Source organism: Hetaerina americana, unplaced genomic scaffold (assembly GCF_022747635.1).
Source record: "Hetaerina americana unplaced genomic scaffold, ioHetAmer1.1.p SCAF_2, whole genome shotgun sequence".
Taxonomy (NCBI): Eukaryota; Metazoa; Arthropoda; class Insecta; order Odonata; family Calopterygidae; genus Hetaerina; species Hetaerina americana.
Genome location: NW_027286763.1, coordinates 69159169 through 69184160, shown reverse-complemented (window position 1 = coordinate 69184160; position 24992 = coordinate 69159169). Strand labels below are relative to the sequence as shown.

At 36.2% G+C, this 24992-nt stretch overlaps 1 protein-coding gene across 1 annotated transcript in view; it reads left to right on the top strand.

Moving 5' to 3' along the window:
* Positions 1–24992, top strand: part of LOC139687878 (uncharacterized) — a 50313-nt gene that overhangs the window by 5760 nt on the left and 19561 nt on the right. The window contains exons 4-8 of the mRNA XM_071585214.1: positions 1170–1285; positions 10011–10297; positions 11830–11983; positions 17188–17969; positions 23916–24267. Of these exons, the coding sequence (XP_071441315.1) occupies positions 1170–1285; positions 10011–10297; positions 11830–11983; positions 17188–17969; positions 23916–24267 (1691 nt within the window). The remainder of the gene's footprint in view (positions 1–1169; positions 1286–10010; positions 10298–11829; positions 11984–17187; positions 17970–23915; positions 24268–24992) is intronic.

Sequence of the window (24992 nt, the reverse complement as noted above, 5' to 3'; positions counted from 1 at the left end):
CAATTATTTTTGATAATTGATGATTGATAATCAAATCTTAAAGTGTTGAGCTCTAAATTGCATGTTTTTTCAACAACTTTTAACAAAACCCCAAAGTTTGTGGATTACCACATAATTAGAATGACTGCCACCTTTGAATTAACTAGATGGGTAGAATTTTTGTGCTCATAAGTTTGTCGCTGACAATGATAATATTGTTGAATGAAGTAATTGAAATTTTGAAAATGCATTGAATAAATAGCGTTATATTGTATTGGAAGATTTTTGGAAAGTTTTCTCTGTAATTCAATGTATGTCCACCTTTACAATATTTGAAAGCAGTGGTATGGCAGCCTATATTGTTAAAACATTCGTTTAATGCCTGGTGAATCTTGGGTCCAGAAGTTTGGTCATGTCTTAGGACAACCCAGCTAAAAATCAAAATTGTACAGTTTTGTGGCTACGAGAACTTCCTATAAAACTTAATTGTGGCCCTGGGAAAGGACTGCTCTCATCCTCTCTCTCTCCATTCCTCCTCCACCACTCTTAATGAATTTCATATGCATGAAGGCTTATGTATTTAAATTAAGGTTCATTTTTAAATCTAATATAATGATTATCATAATTATTTCATACGCATAGAGTTTTTTTCATCTTTTGGCATTATATTTTACCCTTATTGGCCTTGAATTAAATGAATTTGAATGTCACTAAAACTGTAGATTACTTAACAAAGAATGATATGAAACCCATTTTAAATCTAATAATTTGTTTCATGCCGATTTGAATGCTTCATAAATATAATGGTCAAGTTTCCATTCCGTAATTATAATTTATCAGAAAGACTGCATTTCAGTTTTGTTTTAAAGATAATTCATGCGAACAAAATTATTTTATCAAGTGTTAATCAATAAAATGCCATTTCCCACTGCTGTTCATTTGGAGAATAATATATTTCTTTCTGCAATGCCTTTGAAAATACGGTACCTTGTAGAAAGAATACACTCTTGTTTTTCGTCAAGTAAAATTGATAATCAATAGAAACTAAAATATTTGTTAGTGTTGCTTTTTGGGTTGCTAAGGTCTCAGCAATCAAAAATGTTATGGAGTAATGTTTAAATTGGAAATATGTATTGAGATTTAGGATCCTTCACAAAATGCTCTCATTGGATTTTTTTCATGATCAACAGTGGAAGAAACAAATTCCTCTCTCACCTTGGAAAACTTTACCTTCCTGAAGGAGTGTGTACATCCAGAGAACCCTAGCTTAGAAATCATCAGGGAGGCCAAAAAAACTCCTATTAAGGTAAGGTAATTTCTTTGGCAATGACTTGAGTGCACGTAACTTTATATTCCTATTTGAAGACCAGAGATCGGGATAGTGCGTTGGCCAATGTACTGGCTTCCCACCAAGAGGGCCTGGGTTTTAATCCTGAAGGTGGCAGATATTTTTCAGTGGTATCCCGATCTCTACTTGAGGTGCTATGTAAACATCACTTTGAGTAAGTACGCCATCCGTCAGATGGGACGTTACGCTGCAGACCCCTTGGCATCTTTCGTTTAGAGTGGGCCAATACCAACGCCAGGTTTCTCTCCGCCCTTCATCCTTTCCTGTCCACCCCTAATGGTGCAAATGACCTCAGCTGTCAGTCTCCTCCCCTAAACACTAATACTTTCCACAATACCCATGTACCTGTCCGTCTGAAAATCTACCCTATCCCGGTTTTGTGTGTCATGAACCTGCAACTTGATGCATAAAATCCTTAAATGCAGGCTGCATTGGTTGATCTGCTACATGCATTCTTTGCTGCAGTATTTTTTTGTGATTTGCCAAATGATTTTTACTCTTCTGACTATAGCAAAGGAAAAACAATTTATATCTGCTTCGGGTATTATTAAGAGAGAGAAATTTGAAGCTAGACTTGTTACATTCCCTTCTACTTCAACTGCCTCTTCCATTCCTCTCACCATTCTATGTTCCAAAAATGCTCAGGAGGAAGAACATAAGACTAACCTCACATTAGGCTAATGTTCATTTGAATGGAGAAGAGGGTGCATCCATATTTTTTTGTAGCAACAGGAGATTATGTTGAGCCCATCTGCTTGATTATTCTTTCTGATCTTCAAATGATGCATGAATTATGTCAGTGGGCTGACAATGTCCATATATGTACAAAATGTACAAGAGGGGACAAAACTAGATATCTCAGAAGTAACAGAATCTATTGAAGTATTTCATGCAGAAATCAGTGCAAATTTACTTGCGGCCATCAAAGATACCTGTAAACTATTTATAAATACAATTAGTTTGGACTCTTCAGAATAGATTAAAAGAAAACTTTCGGAAGAAAACCAATACTACTTAAAAGACCTTTGAGAAGAAAAATACTTCTTCCGTGTGTAGATCTTCCGAGCAACATTTTTTGTTGCAAATAGCTGGACATTGTGAATGCAGTTTTTAAATCTGGATTTAAATGACCTTTCCTTTATGATTAAAACAATTCTGCCATGCATTTAACCCTTGGCACTCGGGTGCTTTTCTCTCGATTGCCTTAGTCTACTTGGGATTCAATTTTTTAAATACCCCAAATTTACTAAGCGTGGCACTAGAATGAAAAACTGGAGTTTCTTTTCATACAAACTTATTTATTTGGATTTTTTGACATAATTATTGATAAATTTATTGATAAACCATAATTTAAACTATAATTTTTCATGGTATGATATTTGGGAAGCATTCACCAACATTAAGACCTGGTTTACATTCACACGTCTCACGGATATAAGAGGGTCATCCGGAAAGTAGTACCCGTTCGTGCCGCATGAAGTGCTGACGACGCGAGTAGCCGCTGGACGAGGTCAGATAGCTTCAGTGGCTTGTCTGCCTTCTCTGAGCCAAGTTGCGTGACGCTAGCATTGCCTGTGTTGTTTCTGTGATTGTTTACAATGTTTAAAAAAATTGAGAACGCCGCCAGTTGTGAAGTGAGGGCAGTGATTAAATTCCTCAATGCAAGAAACGTTCGCCCATGTGATATTCATCGCCAATTAAAGGAGGTGTATGGAGACAATGTAATGGACGAGTCGTCTGTTCGGCGGTGGTGTCGCAACTTCAACATGGGGAGGGGGAACACACACGACGATGAGCGTTCGGGGAGACCGTCTGTCATTACAGACCAACTGGTGAGCTCAGTTGACGAATTCGTGAGGAACGATCGGCGCGTCACAATTGATGACATCTGTGAGCATTTTCCCAATGTTTCTCGAACAATTGTTCATGAAATTGTTAAACACCATCTGCATTATGCAAAAATTTGTGCAAGATGGGTCCCTCGCGTATCTCAATGAGCTGGCGGCGAAGGACTATGCAGCAGGAATACAGAAACTTGTCACACGTTATGACAAATGCCTTAATTTGCTTGGAGATTATGTTGAGAAGTAGTTTAAAGTATCCTCTTTCAAATAAAATTTTTTATGTTTGTTAATATTTACTTTTGTGTCTTTATTTCACGAACGGGTACTACTTTCCGGATGACCCTCGTATATCGTCTCTCTTCTTCCTCCTTTGATTTTTCGGTCAGAGCAAACCGCACAATCTTTGTTTTTTGTTAGGGTGAGGTGTGATTATATGGAGTTTTCCATCTAAACGTTGCTCTTATGTTTGTGGATGGTAATCTAACCCTGGAAGTTTGTGTACCATCTCGGAATTCTCCAACGAGATCGTGTACTAGTTTCCTAACAAATTTCACATGCGAGATCGGTTTTTCATTTTTTCTTTGTTGGCATTCTTTATACATTATAAATGAATTTACAACACTGACCTCAAGCCCCCAGAAAAATAATTTATGCCACCATTTTAGAGTTTTCCTCATGAAACAGTAGGTGCTCTTATAATGATCCGCTATATCAACTCCCCCCATAAACTTGGTATAATTTGTCACAACCTTGGGTTTGAAAAATATTTCATTCCCACCACCACAAACTCTCCTTTCCATGGACTCAGTCTCTGCAGTGTCCCACGTACTGAGCATTGTGACTATCCTCTTGTCTTTCCATGCAAGGAGCATTAGATTTTCATCCCTGTAAGCCACTGTCTTTCCTTTCTTTAGCTTTGGATGTTTGATCACAGGTGGATTATCTTTCCTATTGGGCATTATTGTCCCTGTCAAGTGTGTTTTTTCCTTTAGCAATTCCTTGCAAGAGTGACACTAGTGTAATACCTGTCAGTGAAGAAATGATAGCCTTGAGAACCAGATACTGAGTTCTTCAATCTTTCATGTAGTTCTAAAACTATTGTGCTAGTGAAAGGGAGATCAGGTCTCACCAATGTTTCAGTTGTTATTCCCCCATAATAAGGGACAAATGAATGTACGTAACCACTTTTGGAATCTGAGAGGACATATGGACGAATACCCCATTTTGTCGGCTTTTTAGGATTATACGTGATGAAGTGTATCTTTCCCTTGAAACCAACAACAGCCTCATCAACAGAAATCTCCCTTCCAGGGCAGAATCTCTCCCTAAATTTCATTTCAAGGTATGACAAGAAGCAGTTTACCTTCTCGGTTCTTGTTCTCAAATCTTTACTTGTGACTTTTGATCATTTTTCAAGGGTAACATCCAAAATATTTGCAAGAACCTTTCTCTTTTGAAAACAGCTCGAAAAAATGGTATATGAGACTCAAAATCCGTGGACCAATAACTCTGTAAGTTAGGGTGATTCAATGCACCCATATTTAGTATTACGTCAAGAAAAGCCTTCATTTCCGCAATCATCACATCTTTCCAATTATTCCAAGTGGATTGCTGCGATAGTTCTTTCTGGCTAATTTTATGCCTAGCATACTCGTTAGTTTCTTCTGTTATGTTTTGTATCAATGTGTCTGTAATAAACAACTGAAAAAACTCTATTGGCGTGGCACATCCAGAAGGAACTTGAGGTCCAACACGTAACTGACCAGTGGAGAAGGGGATTCTGCTAGGCTCATGGTCATTCACAGATACAGCATTCCACTTTTCTTTTTCCGGTTTTCCACTACGAACACTACTTTCACTGGGCCTTATGCCCGAATGCACGATACTATTGCCTATAATTCCATCACTATCATTTGAATAAACAATTGTGCGTCTTGGTTTTGTCGGTATGAATTCAACATCACTGTCACTGTCAGTACATTCACCCTGATCTTTGGATGTTTTCCTTTCCATAGTTCCACTTGGACAGGCGACTGGTTCATCATCTCCAAATGCATTCTCAGATAACTCACTTTTGTCACTATTATATTTGTTAATAAATTCGTTTCGATGTAAAATTCTTCGTAGCTACTTTCTAATTCTTTGGAATACTTATCCATCGTGAGGAGGTGAAAATCGTTCAGAATGAGCAACTACTAGCTGGCAAAGCATTCGTCCAACTAAAGGGAAAGCATCTGTTGTAAGAGAACCCTCTGTCATTAGGGAAAACACCTGCGTTATGCTTCTAGAAACGTAAGCAAACCTCAGAGACTAAGATAAGGAAGGTTTTTTACCACAGGAAGATGATGCAACCTCAAAAAAGCACAACAAAGGAAAAGTGCTAAGGTTTGAGTTACTATGAATCAATGACTCATGTATTGGACACTTCTCAAACAATCATGATGCAACCTCAAAAAAGGACGACTCCAGGAAAAGGCCTAAGGTTTGTGTTTTACTATGAATATAATAGACAATAGATCATATCTTGGACCATCCTACTCAAGATTCCTGACTATGCAATAGATAGGAAAAGAGCAGGCAGAATGTTTGATGAGACAACGGACACTAGGAAGACAAGGAAATGAAAGAGTCCAAACTAGAAAGCAATGAACTAAGGATCAGCTGACTGAGGTAACTTTACATTCTGGCGATCTTGTTTCAGACACCGATAATCTCTAAAAGACATTGCTTTAAATTTAGCTGGCTTCCAAGTAATGAAGGGCAAACAATGCAAATGAAAAAGAACTTACAACACAGAAAATAGATTACAAAAAAAATCTGCGTAGGTGGTGGCATCCTTTGGGAGACGGCATTTATGTCGACAACAAAATAATGGGTTGATACTATTCATTTATAAAACAAGCCATGCTATTAATGAAGCTTTAACTTTCCTTTTCCTTTCATGTAGATGATTACAAGAAAAGTTATTGGAAAAATAGACAAAAATCCCAATTCCCCTCGTGGTGAAACTCCGTGTCGAGTGTGGCTCAACATACTAGCTGCTGCCGTTGCTAACCGTGTCGAGTCACACTCGACATCCGAGTGCAAAAAGTTAATAGCAAGAAATCGAACAATTTTGGATTGGAGAGTATATCAGCATGTTAATAATGTTAATATAGATTAGAAGCCCATATGGAAATTGATTTTCCCATTAGAGGTCAAATATTTTTAAGTACATATAAGTCTCTTTAAATGAATATGTCCTGGTATCATGGTATTGATGTTATTTAAGATTTCAGCTGAAATAAGATTGACTATGTGAAAGATAATTAAAGAATTGAAAGATTAGCTTTCTTTGAAAGAACAAATATTTCAGACATTTCTTAACTTTCAGTGTATATCCTTGAATGTAGAAATTTCAAAGTATGAAAGACTGGGATTCGAACCCTGGTCAAGGTGTATTATTTTTTCTGTTTGAAATTTCTACATTTTAGTGCATATTAGCCAGTTACTCAGTTAAAAGTTACTGTCATGAATCAATCGCATATTTCTCATGAATCATCGGCAAAGAACAATTATCTTCCAAATTAATATTAGGATTGCAAGTTAATCATATTATTGATTATCATTAAAATTACTGCCACTTTTATATCTACCACAGTTCTTTGAATTTATCTTGGATAATATAGTGATTTCTCACTAAAGAAATCCATATATATAGTTCAGCGTGAAAGATTATTTTAAATGAGGGTACTTTTCTCGTTCAAAAAAGCTGTTCGCCTAGTACTTTCCTCATTAGTTAAAGATATGTTACCGCTATGGAGGAATATATGGTTGCCGTTAATAACTGAGTTGGAAGAGAGAGATATCAAGAGCAGCCTGGTTTATAAAGAGTTGATCTTCCTTAAACAGTGGAATTTTACTTAATGAGTACCTGGCATAAACTTGTATAATGAGCAAAAATATTGTAAAAAAATGACTTGCTTAGTGAGCGTTCTTTTGCATAACGAGTGATAAGGAGAGGAAAAGTCCTGGATCGTACACCTGCTGTATCAATTGTGTTTAGCACTTGATCTTTTAGCATCTTAGTATTGCTTGTGATTTCACATTCTTCGTAATGTGTTCAAATTTATTTGTGATTTTTTGTTCCAAGAGTAATAAACCTTGTAAAAACATTTCGAAAGAAAAAACTGAAGGAAGACAGCCATAAGAGAATAAAAATAAGTGTAGAAATGAAAAGTAAAATCATTTAAAAGTGAGAACGAGGTATGAGTGTGGCTGATGTAGCATGCACATACAATCAGTCTACATTAGTGATTTGCGCTATTCTCAAAAACAATGGCAAGATTAAGGAGATGCGTCAAAGGTTGTAACACGAATTTCTATGCAACAATTACTATTTTCAACCATGTTGAAAGGTTTTTTGTCATATGGATTTGGAGAAAGTAGTTCAGTGGAGCACTATTAACAAGAATATAATTCGTGAGACTGTAAAAGTGATTTTTGCGGACCACGTTAAGAAGACACCAGAATATAAACAGCCATCAAAGAAGTATATAAGGCAAGCCGTGGGTGATTCGAGAAGTTTAAAAGGGCAATTGGTATCCACAGCATTGTGAGGTATGGTGAAGCAGCTAACTCTGGCAGAAATGCCCACAAAGAACTCCATTGGAGACTTCAAGAAGCTTGTAGGTTGTGTGGTTAATTCTGACAAAACAGGTCTCTTTTCGAAAAAGATGCTGAAGCAAACCTATATAACAACAGAGGAGAGTGCCTGGCCATAACCCAATGAAATGTCACCCTGCTGAAGCTAACACCAATTTGAAAATTAAACTGCTGCATGCTTACCATTCAGAGACTCTATGAGCCTTCAATTGAGTGAGAAGTCAAAAAGAGAATAAACTTAATAGTTTCAGGCTTCACTTCATAGATTTGTGAGACATCCATATTAATAGATTTTGTAAATTCCAGAGACTCTATTTTTAGATACAATGCATTTCAATAACTTGTGGCATTATCAGGTACAAATTTCGTTTTCATGCAGAAGTTAAATATATATGCTTAGGACAGAGGAGAGGGTGATGGAAGGGAAAAGGTGTTGGTGCCTTGGTTATGGCATGGGGTGAGGACAGGGGCATGGGAGGGTAGGGGCAAACAGTTATGTTGAAAGGTTGGTTTTGTTTTCCCTCAAGGTCAGTTTCTTGAAAAGGAGAGGGGAGTGATGAAAGTATAGTTGCTTATTTTAAAGAACCGTTTTGGGTTCTGCCAAATGCCTTCTATTTCATTTTATTTTAATACAGTATTCACCTACAGTAGTGGCACCAATTTACAGTGAAAAATATTACAAAAACATGAAAGAGGACAAAATACAATAATAGCATAACCGTAAATAATGAGAACTGAACATGGGCTGGGGAAATATTTAATTGGTTGACAGTTGGGATAAAGCTTGGGTGGTGAAATTGTTACATGATAAGTAAAGAGGATTCACAGTGCGAGAGAGTGAATTTAGAAGAGAGGAGAGGCAAAATAATGGTGAGCGCTTAGTGAGATATATCCTAGGAATAGGCAGCTGGAGTAGGGATTGGGTGCGGGTGGATTGAGCTGGTATCCCGAAGTTGAAGAAATAGAGTAGTTCAGGGCAATCAATAGTCAAGTGTTGTGGAGGAGTTTTAAATCAGCTTTAAGTCTGTGTGTTTGGGGCTAGAAATTTGCTTGAGAGCATCCATTAATTATTTAGGGGGATATGCAGTATTTCTGGGACAAAATTGCATTGTGTCTGAAATTTATTAGGAATTTTGTGAAGAGGGAATTGGAGTTTTGATTTTTGTGACACCTAGCGTGTTACAAAAATTGAATTTGAACTTTGGCTCATGTATTGATATTCCTCCCTGTTTGACGGACAAAATAGTTGTTGCAATTATTGCATTTTAGTTTATAGATGCCTGATTTAAGTAGCATTTCTTGTTTATCCTTGTCATTAGCTATTTTTGGAGGGAGTAAGGGAAGGGTAAAAGGCTGCTTTCAGGGAAGGAGGAAGGTTTGGAGATTTTAAAGAAGATATCTCGTAGGAATGGGATAAAACAACACTTGAAGTCTCTAAATTTTGTGGACTGAGAGGAGGAAATTCTACTTATAGCCATTGCTTTTCACTTTTCCCGAAGTATTTTTTCAACTAGGTTTGAGTTTTACCTATTCCCGGTGGCGATATATGCATAATTGTTCAAAGTTCTTAATTGAAATTTGTGGGTTAAAGAGGAGTGTGTATAAGCCGGTGTATTGAGTGGAGGGCTGTATATTTGTATGGTGGTGAAAGGCATTGCATCTTAACATAAATTCTGTGGAAAATTACCAAATATTTAATATGGTCATCCAAAAGAGGAGTCTAAAGGTGATTTGTTTTCTACAAATCAAATTTGCATTCCAGATTGGTTCATTTCACAACAGAAGAAAATATGTTTTATGATAAATTTAATTTTGCTGCCAAAGTGTTTAACTACAGTCCCTGGTGTGGACTAACATAAATCCAAGAGGACTTTTTGTACTTAATAGTTGTTTTAAAATGAGGGTTAAAAGGCACTGTAAAAATTAAGGTGCATACACTTTATTTTTGAGTATGTAGATTTAAACCAAACATTGTTTGACTTTTATTTTGTTGTTGTCTCTTATTGGTGCTCCATTTTGTAAGCAAGGCAAATAAATATATATGGCCAAAACCAAAAGAAATAAACAGCACTTCAATCAGTACTGTGATTTACACTTGTTTCTTTCCTTTTTGATATTGGTGTTGGTGGATCAATAAATTATTGCTCATAAACATTTTGGGAATTAATAAGAATATTTGATTATTTTTGGAACAGGATGATGGAACTGGAAAGAGAAGACGCAGATCTAAGAGTAGCACACCAACAGGTAGCTATAACCCTGATTGGACCAGTGAATCACCTTCTCCGAGGGGTTCAGTGAAGGGTAAAATGACTCCAGTTCATCATGGGTCCTATCATTCAAAGGATGTTTATAAGAAAAGAAGTTTTCTTGAACATGGGTCAGATTCTGATGCCTATTCTCCTCCCTGGTTAAATGTGAACAGCAATGGTAGTCCGAAATATGAAGGAGAGGGTGGTATTTGGGGTGGCCCATCAAAAAGGTAAGTGTGCATTTTAAAAGTCCATTATGACTCATTCCTTGTTAATTGCAAAATATTTTTGTTTGGTATACATCAGGGAAAAACCCTAATTTTTCAGCCATTTATTTTTTGCCACAATTTCCAAAAAAATCATAGCATTTTACTTACTATAATTTCACTGTTGTGTCTGTACTAATTTTGAATCTCAGTAAATGAATGCTTTGACAAACATGTATTCACAAAATTGAGGAATGAATGAGAAAGAAATTTTTCAAGGGAAAGTCTCAGTATCTTACCAGGCGGAAACAAACTAGTCGATATCCAAGGATCTGGGTTTAAATCCTGGTCAAGGCAAATAATTTTTACTCTCTGAAATACTTGTATTTTTGTACACACTAGCATAACAAAATTAAATGTTGTGGCATTTCCTGCAGTTTGAATTTGTCAAGTAAACAACTGTGTTTTTAAATGCAGTCTTTAACCTTGTGGACTGTGGCACATATATGTGGCTCTGATTGCCTGACGATATTTTCTGTAGAGTAATTCATCAGAGCACCTTGTTCATTTAAAGCCCTTAAATGTTCAGTCTTAGAGAATTGGAGGTTGCTTAGCTGGCAAAGCACATTTGGAAAACTTGGGCTGGAAAATTAAAATTTTTTAAAGAGTGATTTAAGATAAATTTAGGCTGAAATGGTGTTAATGCTAAAGAATTTGTTTTCTTTGAGTCTAATTTTTGTGAAAGGCATTCACCTGATGGATGGACTTGCTCTAAAATGTCAATTCTAGTACTTTCGGGATCACCTTCAGCCATAATCATTTTCATATGTTAAATGTACAGATAACTGGGTTCCAAAGTGTGAATCTGAGTAACAGAATTTAAAAGTTTCTACAGCCCATTAAGTGAAGACCCAAACATTGCTCTAACAAATTTCACCTAATGCGAATGAATTCAAAAAATCTGAATAGGAAGTTGGTGCTTTAATCCCAATATGCATTCTGTAATAACTGTGTGAAACTGCAATGAGTTATGAAAAATGTAGAGTAAGAGGAATGAAAACATTTAAAAAAATTTAAGGCACATTAAATTAAACCCAGTTGAAATGGATGTGAGGGAATAGTTCATAAATAGTAAATAGAAAATGTCTGTATTTTCCCATTTTATTTTTGTCATTTAGTTCTCATTGTGAAATGCCAAGTCTTTAGCTTAATTAATATTAATCATTTGGCATAAAAGCAAATTTACAGAAATATTTAAAGTTCTGGACAGTGCAAACCATAGGAAATGTTTCTAGATAATTGATTACATTATGTAAGTTGTTCAACTTCATGCATCCTTTACATCTTTGATATTTGAGCTGACTCGCATATGGGAAAAAACTATCATGCTATTCAAATAGCATTTTACTCAAATATTCAGCTTCAGGGACTCAACGTTCGGCTTTGGACTTAAACTTAATGGTATATATTATGGTCTTGTACTTAAAAATAATTTTTGGTAAGTGGCATTGGTAATATTTCACTAACTGTTATTATAAAGTAAATTTTTCTTATAGAGGCACTGATCCCCTTGCACCATGTTCACTTCGATGTCCAGGCCTTTATGGTATTATGCCAAACCTGCAGTGCCACATGTGTGTGTGTCTCTATCATCCTGAGTGTGTTGGTGGAATTCCTGCTCATTTTAATGCATCAACATACATTTGCAGGGTAAGTTTTACACACTATTTGAAACTGATTTGCATTGTTAAATTGAAGTAAATAAATTCAACGTATGAATTACTGATGACATCACTACCATTAATAAAATGTTTATAAAATTTATATCTCATTATAAACTATAATTTTTCCTAGTTGCAATTGTTCATTATGGAAAAAAAGGTTTGAGTGATATACCATTATTCTTATTAACTCCATCATTCTAATTCATTTTGTGTTTGGGACTTATTATGCCCTTAATTCTGCAGACTTCATTATCTCGTAGAATTTGGGCAAACAATGCAATTGTTTGATTATGATTCTTACACTAAGAAAAGTTTAATATTTGTACACACTATAAACAAGACCTATAAAAAGGCATACATTAACATATATGCTAAAATAATGCATATGGATATAGCTACCATGAAATGGTCACATTTTACCTACCATTTTGCCTTGAATCCCCTGATCTTGGTAGTATTGTATCTCTTGTGTTTTAAAAATTCTGATATCATAAATACATCTACATGAGGAATGTCAATAAAATTGCTTTTTTTACCAAACAGAGTGCTTTTTAAGAAGCCATTTCTAGAGGAGTAATACTTAATCTTTCCTTTTCCATTTTGAGAAAACATGCTATTAACCCAATCAATGAATTTCCAGAAACCATACTATCTGGCGATACTGCCCTGTGATTCTACAGTGAATTTTCATGGATGGCCTCCCTTTTTTGCAGATCTGATTTTCATTCAAAATTATTTGATGTTTATTTAACCCATAAAATGCTCTAAGCATTTCATGTTGCTGCTTTTGGAATCTTGATACTCCAAACTTTAATTTAATGCTATCTCTGAAGACATTCTAAAAAGTTATTGAAAGCTTTATTTAATGCCCCATCTGACAGATGGTTTGCTCCACTTGAATTGCTTTCTACTGTGCTCTGAAAATTTTTGCCATTGTCAGGATTTGAACATGGACCCTTCAGGTGGGAAGCCAATGCACAAGCTGCAGTGAAATAATCTTGCAGCAGTAGGACATGGCATTCCATTGGTTATAGTGCTGGGCTACCAACCAAAGAACTCAGTTTTCATTCCAGGTGATGCCTCTGGGCATCCTCAGCTTAATCCAAGCTGAGTGATGATTTTTCAGGTACCAGATCTTCATGGGAAATCATAGGTGACACAGGGGACAAAAGAATTGACCCTCATACCTTGATGTATGAATTTCACTTACCTTTGGGCTTAGTACTAGGTGAGCTGTACCCTCTCATATCAAATCAACTGGTTGATAACTTTGGTCAGGGTTAAACTCAGACCCTTGGGTGGGAAGTGAATGCACAAGTCACTGTACCAACTCAATCCCATGTGGTCTCCTTGTATATTCTCTGTGGATGATGTTGGAAACAAGTTTTTATTCCCATCACCTTATTTCTATTATAAAATTCAATCAAATTTTCACCTCATATTAGTTTTCTCCAGCCCAAAATGTTTCATTTTTATTCTTCAAAAAGTGGATTCAAATTCCCCACTGTAATTAAATCTTCTCCTTTGTATATTTTTATTAATGTTTGTAGTTACTTATCAACCCTTTCCACCTCTTCATTATCATAGGTGGATGTTAGCAAGTTTCTTATAATGATAATTGTATCTGGAGGTTTGGTCTCTAATTTGACTAGAATTATTCTTCCACTACATGGCAGGTATCGCTTGACTCTTGGAGCCATTTTTTCAGCCAAATCATAGTCTATTCTCTCCAGTTCTAGGATATTGCCTTTTAGTCCTCACACTCCATTTTAACTTTTTCATCTTATTCTTAGATTTTCTAGTTAACCACTTTTAATCATTGTTCAAACATTTTCTGTTGCCATCCTTCTTATCGGTGTCTTTTACTAACTTCATCTTTGTGAAGTGAAATCTCTTGTGGTCTCCCCACAAATCCAAATGGGGATTGTTAGCCTGGAATATTTTGCATGAGACTGCTATATTCCACTTTCTATTCCATAAACAAGCTGTTTCTAGGGCTAAGGATATTTAGTGTGGTGGTTTCTGCATCCTTAGTTAGTGACTATTGCAGTTCATCTGACTTCAGAGGTGGTTTCCCAATCTCAATTACAAGAGGGTACCTGCAACATTTACTCACTTCTCTGCTTTCATAGAGGTCATTTGAAATTGGAAGGGTCTGGATATATTGACAGGCACTTGATCTGAGTGTCTTAAAAGGGTGATCCATCAGCTTGGATGCTGAAGATGCATAGGTGAAGCTAACACTTAAATGACATGATCGGAGACCCAACCACATACCTTACGCGTGTTACTTAAAGTTATCAAAATAAAATGTTGCTCTTCAGACATTATTGGAAGTCATTGTGCCTAGGGATAAGCTTTTCTTTGATTGTCATCAGTTTCTCTGCAGTTCAACTATCTCAGATTTTATGTAAACCTATTTGGTAGCATGGTACATGTATAGGCAATCGAATAGTAAAAGTCTTCTGCTTCAAAAAGTATGACAACCCAACAAATTTCGATTAAATCATGGTGCAAACTTAGATTTATGTTGTTTCGTCAACTTCTGAGTATTTACGTGTGAAGGAAGAGAGAAAATGGACTTACCCATAAACACTATGTTTTAAAATCTGAGATATTTATAACAAGAAATCTTTGGGTTTATTCAATCAGAAAAAGATAGGAACGACAAACACTATATTTTTTGCCAAATGATGATGTTTATTCTTCATTCCTTCGCTTAACCTGTGCAATAAGGATGCATCATTACACTCTCCATTTATCATTTTTCCTTATTGCTAGCAATCAATGTAGATGATTCCATGTGCATCCCAAAACTGTGGTGATCACCTTGTCAGCGGCTTCCAGTCTTTTCCTTCTGAGGAGCTGGATCGCCTTTAGAAACCCACTGTTTCAACACTATCTTTGTTTTGGGAATGTAGTGATGTATCCATGTTTCGTCCACATTTATGTATCAATGCAGAAACGGTCAGAATTGTATCAGGGAAGTGCCAAGCAGCTTCCAAATCAAACGCATGATTGGGTTTATTCTCCACTGAGAGTGAATGTGGAACCCATCTTGCAGAGATTTTTTCACACCCAATTATAAGTGCAAAACTGAAATCACTGCACCTTGCGATATGCCTGTGGCCTCAACTAGATCACGAACTTCGATTCATCGATCACTCAAAACCTCACTATGGATTTTTTCAGTCTTTTCAGAAGAGGTCAATTCCACTGGACGTCCTGAACAATGTTCATCATTTGTGGGTGTACTGCCATATTTAAACTCATTTACTCAATTGTTAACAGTCATAAACACAAGAGCTAATGTGCCATGAACTTTATCCAACTCAGCTTTGATCTCTTTGGCATTTAGCCTTTTAATTAGTGTTTAATCACCTTACAGGACTCATTTTTTTTTCATTTCTTAATAAACAAAAGTTTGCTGCTTCAATCAGCTATGAAAACAAAACCATGAGATGAATATAGCTGAAACTTGAACCGCAGTCTAATGAAATAGGAGGCATACTAAAATCAAAACTTGGAATTTCTAAGGAGTTATTGAATGAGCATCATATCAATTCAGGTTGATATCAACTTCATTTCATTCCTCAAAAAGTATTACATACCAATATTTTGCAAGCAAGCATTCCATAGATGTATCAATTGCAATTTAAAATATGATTCATTTTAAATTTAAGGTAGAGCCATTTCCTTTCTACTAAATTACTTCAGAAGCTACTGCCTATACAGTATGTTGCCTCTTCAACACACAATGTAACCTCTTATTACATGATTGAAAGAACAGTGAAATGTACTGGAATGACCACAAGTAAAGTCCACAGATTAACCCAAATAAAACCTAATTATGATTGAATCAGATTATTGAATTGAATTAGTGAATCTGTTAAGGTATAGCAGACAATTTATGATCCTGTTCTCTTGGCATCATTACCGATAACTATGTATCACTCAATATTTCTTGAAGGGTTAAGAGTCAGTAGGAAAATGCTTCGCTGAATAAATATGACAGTATCCCCTTTAAAAGTAACATTAAATTTGGTAACTATTGACACAGTTTTTTACAATGTTTTCAGCATATTCAAGTGCTAGTATTTGATTTTTATATTTGACGCTTAACCTCCTCCTATCTTATTCGTTTGTTATTAAAAGATCTTTGAACTTCACCTTTTATTGCATTTGGATTAATTTGCCTTGGAATTCAGGGTTTGTAAAAGTTAATATTTATATAGTGAGTTTTACAAGAAACTGGCATGAATGGCCAGTGATTGGGAAATATAAGAAAAGCCCAGGAATGTGGTGGAGATGGAGGTATATTAAAAAATTATTTTTATCTATGCTTCAAATATTTTTTTATGATAAACAATGGAAACTTTCTAAATGAATGTTTGCCGTGAGAATGATTATTTAAAGATTATAAATGTTTAGAATGCTATAATACTTTCATTGCTGTGGGGAAGTACTCTTTACAATTTCTCTTAATTGAAATTCTGTATTTGTTTTTGAAAAACTTTATTAAAATGTTATTTTATCCTAGTTTAAATAGTGAATAAAGATAATATTAATCCTGGAAGCAATTAAAATTTTCTGAGAGAGATCGCCTCCAAGTTTGTTATTTATGCTACAAATGCTTGAAATAATTTTCAAGCAAGGCATGCCAGTGTCAGGCACACTATAAAAGGAATATCTGTAAACCTTTAATTCCTCCGTAAAAGTAAAACCAAATTTTTCTTACTATCACAATGTGTAATGCAAATTGAACACTAAAAACAATGTTATTTGTGAGTATTTCACAACTGTTTTTGAAGTCAGGCAATTGTTTAGATGAATATGGAAGAGGAAGGGAAATAAAGGGAATTTTGTTGTTGGAGTTTACTGGCTCCCTTGTGGTGTTAGTTTTTATTCTTAACTGAATTTTTGTTGATTCATTACTCTTGGGCACACTCAAGGCATGTTATAACATCATGTAAGGGTTTTATGAATAGCAGGGAAGGTAACAGAAATATTTAATGGAAAAAATCAATTGCTGGAAATCCATCCTGGAACCTTTCAACTCTTATCTTTTCCCCAAGTTATAGCATCTCCTTTCAAATATATGTAGGTATATACTATTTGAATCATATTCAAGAGTTATAAGTATTGCATTATTAATCCATGTACATGAATGTTTTTTCTTTACATGGGAAGAACTGTGAGCAAGATCCAAAGGAAAATCATTTGGGAGGTGGAGGCAAGCAGACCATCCCTCCCCCGCTGGTTCCCATCGACAGAATGGGAAAAACCTCACCCACTCACAGTCATTCCCCTTCTGGCCCTCCCCGTCTGCAACGTTTCCCACAACGTGATGCTCACTATGACCAAAGAAATGTCTCCAATTCCTCTTCCCATGTGACTGGTGTGAATGTGTTTGCTCGTCATAGACCTCCAATGTTTATCCGAGGTGTTGTGGGGAACTCAGGATCAAATCGTTCCCATTTCAGTTCAAATTTCCCAGACTCATTAACAAGGGAGACATCTTTGGGTCAGTCAGTAGCGACCATGAAGGGTCGAAAGTATGTAGTAGTTCCAAAAAATGTTTATTCTGTGTTACCTGGTGCAGCAAATGCTGCTGCAGCAGCTGCTGCAGCATTTAGTGGTGGAAGTATAAGTAGGGGAAGTATTATTCCCATATCAAGAGAGTGGCTGTCCTCATTGCCCAGAACAAGGCCGTCAACTGTCAAAGCTACAGGGGGAACATTTATTCCTCCGCCATCTATTCAGCCAGCTACATCTCAGCCGGTGCCATCTCTGAATGCAACATCACCACTGCGACCTCCCCGGCCACATGGAATGAAGCCACAGTATGTCTTCATAAGCAGTCAAATGCAGACTGGCATGTCTGGGAAGATCACCGACACTAGTTCTGCATCTGGTTCTTCCATTGCTACACCATTTTCTTATGAATCAAGTGATGAGAAGACTGCATATAAGTAAGTAATACTTTCTATCAGATCAATCCATACCTATTTCTTTGTTATTGATCTCCTATGTCCCTGCAATTTAAAAGCCATGCGTGATTTTTTTACCGTTCACTGTAATTATTAGATGGGACCAATTTTGTTATATTTGATCAAAAATGAATCCTGAGATAATGAGTATGGCGTAATAAATTGAAAATCTTGAAGTAATGTGCAAGGTACAGTTTATTGCTCTATGATATTGTGTAAGATAAGTCATTAATTGCCAGGACCACATAATGCAACTATGGGTAGTCATTTGATATTATGAGGGGTTCATCAATCATATAAATGTGAAAATCATAAATTTGCCTTAAAAATTGAATTTTTTTTGGCATTTCACTCATAATTTCCACCATTGCAGTCTCTTCATTTATAATTTCTGGGTATATGTGTTTCATTCAACTCATTTTTTTCCGCTCCAGTTTTTTAAATGCATCTTTAACCATTTTCCTCTGCATATATGTTGAACAGCACTTGTGAAAATTGACACCCATCTTACTCCTCTTCATAGCTCTGCCCATTTGTACTCTAGATCCATCACTCATTCCCGAGTAGTCAGAGACATGTACAGGCTGCAGATAAGTCTCCTATCCCTCAAATCTACTCTTGTTTTCTCCTATGGCAGAAGGGACTATCTGGTCTCAGTCTTGCTCCAAAAATACATCCTGATATTATTACATGTTCCTCTTACCTCACTCAGTCACCTCATTACTACTGTGGCATCAAGTGTGCCTCTCTACTTTGTTTACCCAAACTGATCATTCTATAAGTCATCATTTTTCCTCTGCTCCATTCTTTTATTGATGCATCTGAGAACTGCTTAACTGCATAGGAAATCAAACTTAAGTATACATTAACCGATAATTATGAAGAAACTTGAGCGCATTAATGAGGTATACATTAAGATTTAAATGTTTACTTATTTGGATTATAGGAAATGCAAGCATTTATATTTTGCTTTGGCCTGGGACTTGTTCAAAAGAAGATATTTAAAGATGTAGCATCTATATTATTTTTATAATGTCATAAACATCTTACTGATGAAATTCATGCAGGACAGTGTGTTGTTATAAGGTGGTGTACACAGTGTATTATTGCAGCAGTTTAGGAAACCTCTGTGTACTTCGCATGACTACTGTACCTTTCTGCATGAACAGAGGATCACAGCAAGAGCATTAAATGGCAGTATTCAGGAAAATATTGGGTTGTGGAAACTATCTGAGTAATTGAATTTTATGAAAACAGCCTGTGTTGGACAGAATACATTATCTGCGTACATGATTAACATTCATATATTTTAATAGTTGGCAGATTAGTTTGGAAAAAAACACAGAATTATACTTCGTAGGTGAAGTCTTCTATTATATGTTGTTCCCACCTCTGAGAATTAAATCAAGTTGAGATGCAGTTGTGTGATTTCAGATTTGAAGTAGATATGTAGATAATATAATTGCACAATAGAAAGGGTATGCTCTATTGATTACACCACACATGGAAAAGTTCTGGTGATTTTAAAATAAAAAAATCATTTTGGTGATTTTACCATCTGTTGACTATACATTGTAACCATTAAGTATATATTCTTATAAACAGTAAGAGGTCAATCCTAATCTTAAATTTACAAAGTTGGAAATGTGAATAAAGTAACAGTCTTCAAATGAATACCTTTCCGTCAGAAGATTTTGTGAGAACAATATTGGTTCCAATCCCTGAAAGGGAAAATTGGCCATATGTGAGGCAATAGAGCACTGACTTTGATTTCTCACGCTGCTTAAGTTTTACTTATTATCATCAATAAAAGAACAAAGAGGAGGCAAATGATTACTTAGAGGATCGTCAGGTTGAGTTCACGAAGGAGATAGGCAGGGGTGATGCCAATGAAGTAATAAGATCACTAATAGATAGGAGAACTCGGAATACAATCAGGACCTGTGTGTTCGTTTTGTAGATTTCGAGAAGGCATTTGATCATATAAATTAGGTAGAACTGATGAATGTATCACAGAAAATAGGAGAAAATTGGAGCTATAGGAGACTTATCTGCAACCTGTTCATATCTCAGACTGCTCGGGTGTGAGTGGTGGATGGAGAGAAGGGATGGGCAATGTTAGAAAGAGGGTGGATGCCGAGCATCTTGATTAGTGATGGAATGTTGAAGACTGATTGAGGGGAGAATGAGGGGCAATGGGGAAGGGGTAGGAAAAGGAAATGCATTTTGGGCAGGATTAAGGGTGGAAGGAAATATGAGGAGTTGAAGGGTTTATTGCACTGTCAGGGGGCAGGTTGTATTTTGTTATGAGAGGCAAGAAAGTGTATCATTGTACAGCCTCAGTACATCCAAAACCTACCTTAAATAGCCGATAATAATAATAGTGAACATTAAATAGCAATAAAACTGGTCTGAGTATACATAAATTTGTTTTCTCTTAGGAGCCCAACAGAACTTACTTTTTGGATATCCCTCATGTGTTCAGCCCCTAAGATATTTTTTGGCCCACAATACCCATATATAAATAACGCATAATTTTTTAATTTATTTATATACCCTGCAAGCCACCGCTAGTGTGTGTGTGGCAGGGGGTGAATACACACCAAAATAATTTTACCCGAACATGACCCTACCGTGGTTGAACAATGTTATTATGATCCCCTATTTTTATTGGACAAAATTACATCCTTAATCTATCTGTTATACCCTTAATCTCTCTAATTTTATTAACATGATATCTCCTACTGTACCCCATGGGGGTTATAATACATGTTTAATATCAGTGCTGAAGGGAAGCCCTTTCAATTTATGCACGAGCTTCAATCTGTAATTGAACCTACGCTCCGTGAGTGATTCCCAGGCTAGCTGCTCTAATATTTTGAACACGCTACTAAGTTTATCATGACAACGTTTTACAAGTCTAGCTCATCTACACTGCGTGTGATCCAATTAGGCAATTAATCCCAACTTTATGAGGATCCCACATACTAGCAGCATGTTCTAAATGAGGCCTAACCAACGACAGATAACATTTCTCTTTGACCTTTTCATCACATTTACCTAGTACTCTTCTAATAAATCCCAATTTTTTGTTAGCTTCTCTATATATTCCCCATATGTGTTTCACCCAGGAGAGATCGTTAGTGAGGGTAATGCCTTGGTATTTAATTGAGTCTGCTCACTCCATTTCAGTGTTCCCAAAGCAGTAGGCGTTTGGGTGAAAATTTCCCTTTTTCCAAAAATAAAGGAGCGTGGGTCCAAACTAGAAATGGGATTTGCTTTCATGGTTTGATTTTTTGCCTTGGTTCTAGGCATAACCCCATGCCATAACATTGTGTGCAAAGCCAAAGCTCGGGGAAATTTTGTCACCCTGTATTTCTCTTCTCCATTTGATCACCAGGTCAAAGTCTCTCAGGCAGTCAGCAGTATTTCAAAATCATGTTTTTTGTTATTATACCTTTAAGGTTCATATTTGGTGTTTGTGTTGGATAGTAACACCAATTGCTTTTCAGTTCAAAGCACAAATTACTTTGTAGCCATTAAAATGGAGTAGTTTTGTTTAAGATCATAACAAAAATTTTTATTTAGCATAATTTCCAAGTTTTGGTGCGTAGGTAAAGAGAGTTATTTTGTTCATTGTGATGAGATTGTAGCTGCTGAAACTGATAAAGTTTTAAAATCAGAAAAAGGAGTTGGGAAAAATTGATCATCTAAAGTGCGCATGTTCTTGGATAAGTTTTGATGGAAATATTTTCCTAAAATACCCCCATTGCCTCATGCTTAATGTCTTTGCCCTCAAAATGTCAGAATATCAAATTTCCTTCCAACTTTTCGTGTGTGCTCATTAATCTTCCTTAATTTACAATGTTCTGCTAGTGTTCCTTGTGATTTTGTCTCCCCAATTAAACTTTGCCTACTTCTGCACTGGAAATACTACCCTGTCCGATAGATACGCGAACTGAGGCCATAAAATTTATTTTGCAAAATTTAGCTGTCCCCTTCAAAGTACTTGCCATTTGTTGCTATGCACTTATTTCATCTTCTTTTCCACTGTTCAAAGCACCCTTGGAAGTCATCGACAGTTAGGCTTTTAAGTTCTCGCCATTTCTTGCTTTATTGTGTCCACATCTTCTCAGTGATGTCCCCTCAATACAGTTTTGCATTTTGGGAAAAGTCGCATGGGGCAAGATCTGGCGAATGAGGAGGATGATCAAGGATGGTGATTGAATTTTTTGTCAGAAACTGGCGAACAATGAATGCTGATTGTATAGGTGCATTATGATGGTGAAGGATCCATCCATCATGTTCGGGTTAAGTAGTGTGCACTGTTGATTTTCCTAAATTCAGTTCATCAGCTATCATTCGGACAGTTTTTTCACAATCGGTAACGACAAGGGACTGCACACGATCAATGTTGTCGTCAACTCAGGTGGTTGAAGGTTGTCCTGGCCTTGCATCATCCATGGCGTCTTGTCAGCCATCTTTAAAACGTTTAATCCACTTGAAAACAGATTTTTCTTCAGAGCTTTATCACTGTAAACAGCTGTCAACAGTTCAGTAATTTCTTGATAACTTCTACCAAACTTAACCAAAAAACTTGATTTTGATTCATTGCTCTGTGATTTTGTCAATTTCCATTTTTGACAAACATTAAAGACAAGGACAACAGAAACTAACATAACTGGCACCATGTGCAAAGCTCGACAATCTGCCAAGCACAGATGACTCATTGGGGTAGTAGTTTTGAGGGGAGGCGACCGACAGCTAAGGTCATTTGCGCCATAGGGGATGGATAGGAAAGGATGAAGGGTGGAGAGAAACCCGGCGTCGGCATTAGCCTACTCTTTACGAAAGGCGCCAAGGGGTCCACAGTTTTACGTCCCATCCGACGGACGGCGTACTCACTCAAAGTGCCCTCCACAAAGCACCTCAAGTAGGGATCGAGATACCTCTGAAAAATATTCAACACCGCCGGGATTTGAACCCGCGCCCTCAGGGTGGGAAGCCAGTACGTTAGCCCCCGCACCATCTCGATCCCTGACTCATTGGGTCTTAGGCAACTAGCATCATTAGTGGGTGGGGCTTTAATCCATGTCATGGCCGCCAGATTGCACCATTTATTGCACAGGCCACGTAATGTATAAAAATTTAGCTTGCTTAACATTGATGTCTTCAAACTCCTTTTACCATATCATGCATGAATATTCTCAAATGTAGCAGTGATTTGTCTGTGTGGGCCCATCAAAATCCTGCCTTGATTGGTAGTCTATTCTTAATAATAATTTGTCAAAAGGGATATGAATAGAGGGATGTAATGAGCAGATGATGTAGATTCATCGGTTATTGGGTAAAAGAACTTTTCTAGGTTGCGATTTCCTTCTTCAGTTGGGAGCCTATTCACCCATTGGTTGATTCCTGTGGAAGCTGTAATGAACAAAATCCTTATTGTAAGAATTGGGAAATGTATGAATTTTTAGATGTCATGTTATTTTTTCATTATCTTAACATTTACCTTGTAATTATATCATTATCTTAATGTTATATTATTAATTATTTCTTTTTTGGGAAAAAATAATTCACCATAGGTTTTGGATGTATTTTTATTTTTTAATTTTATAAAGATATGAAATGACTTTATTAATTTAAATATAAGTAGGTTCATGTGAAATGCCTATGAATAGTTGCAGAATACAAGCCAATTTTAAATAAAATAAGAGTGTTGCATTGGTTTCTGAAAAGATATTAAAAGATTCTTAATTAAAAAAAGTTTGTCATTTTTACTTATTCATTCACTCAAGGAATTCCACGTGTTTCAGATTTTGGACAGTTCCTAATGACTCAAATCGTCAATTATCACTTTTTGATGAATCTGTGATGAATACAGTTAAAGTGAAGAAAACTAATTTTTGTCATTTTCTTCTATTAAAGATCTGTTGGAGAGAATGAGGTTTCTAGGAAGAGAAAGCTTGGTTTGTTGCCAGTTGATCAACCGGCATCCAAGCGAGCGAAAAAGTCCCCTTCAAATGGATTCACCATGAGTAATGTGGAGAATGGTGAAATGATGGTAGAAGATGAATGTAGTGATGAGGGAAGTGATGAGACTCCAAAACCTCAGAATATAGTGAGAAGAGACATGTTCTCTGAAAATTTCATGAATAATTTGAGTTCTGGTTACTCAGCTCTTCTTCATGTGTTCCGCTATTTAAATGTTCAGGACTTGCTCAGAGCTGCAATGGTGTGTCGGTTGTGGAGAGACCTTGCTGGAGGACATCATTCCTTGGTGAGTGTGCAATGTATAATTTAAGTGCATAACACCTTGAACATAATTAGTTTGACCTATGTTTCACAATTGATGGAATACCCTTATTGGTGAAAATTATTAACCTTGACATGAAAAAAATCAATAATGGATATATTTGAAATATAATTAATAGCATAATTTTTAATGCTTTTTAAAATGATTAAAATTGAAGGCTATGCAATAATTTGCTACAGAATCACAAAGCATCCAGAATTTTGTTCCCCATTTTTAGTGATGTTTATTAGGAAGATTTTGTAGCAACCATGTATGACTCTCAGTTCCAAATAGTGTTTCATCGAAGCTAATGTGTTGGTTGGGGTGTGTAGTGATGGGAAAGAAGGCAGTTTACATTGCCAACGATAGGCTGAAATTCAGAGTATAAATTACTTACTCAAGTGGGAAGAGTTTGTCCTTACCCTTGAGGTTAAAAAAATTCAAAAGTGATTGATAATGATTACTTAACACCGTTTACCGAAACTATGGTATGCTGTAAGAATTTTTTCTTCAGTATATAAAGATAGTTGGCCATTTTGTGATACACATCTCTTGTAAAGTTCAGTAAGGATTTTCAACTCACATACTGATATTGATTTTAGATACTGTTTATCGGTAGCTAGGTATTGCACTGAATACGAGGATGGTCCCATAAGTACCCGACCTGACCTAGAGATGGCTGTAGTTGTTTGAAAAATATCACTCTATTA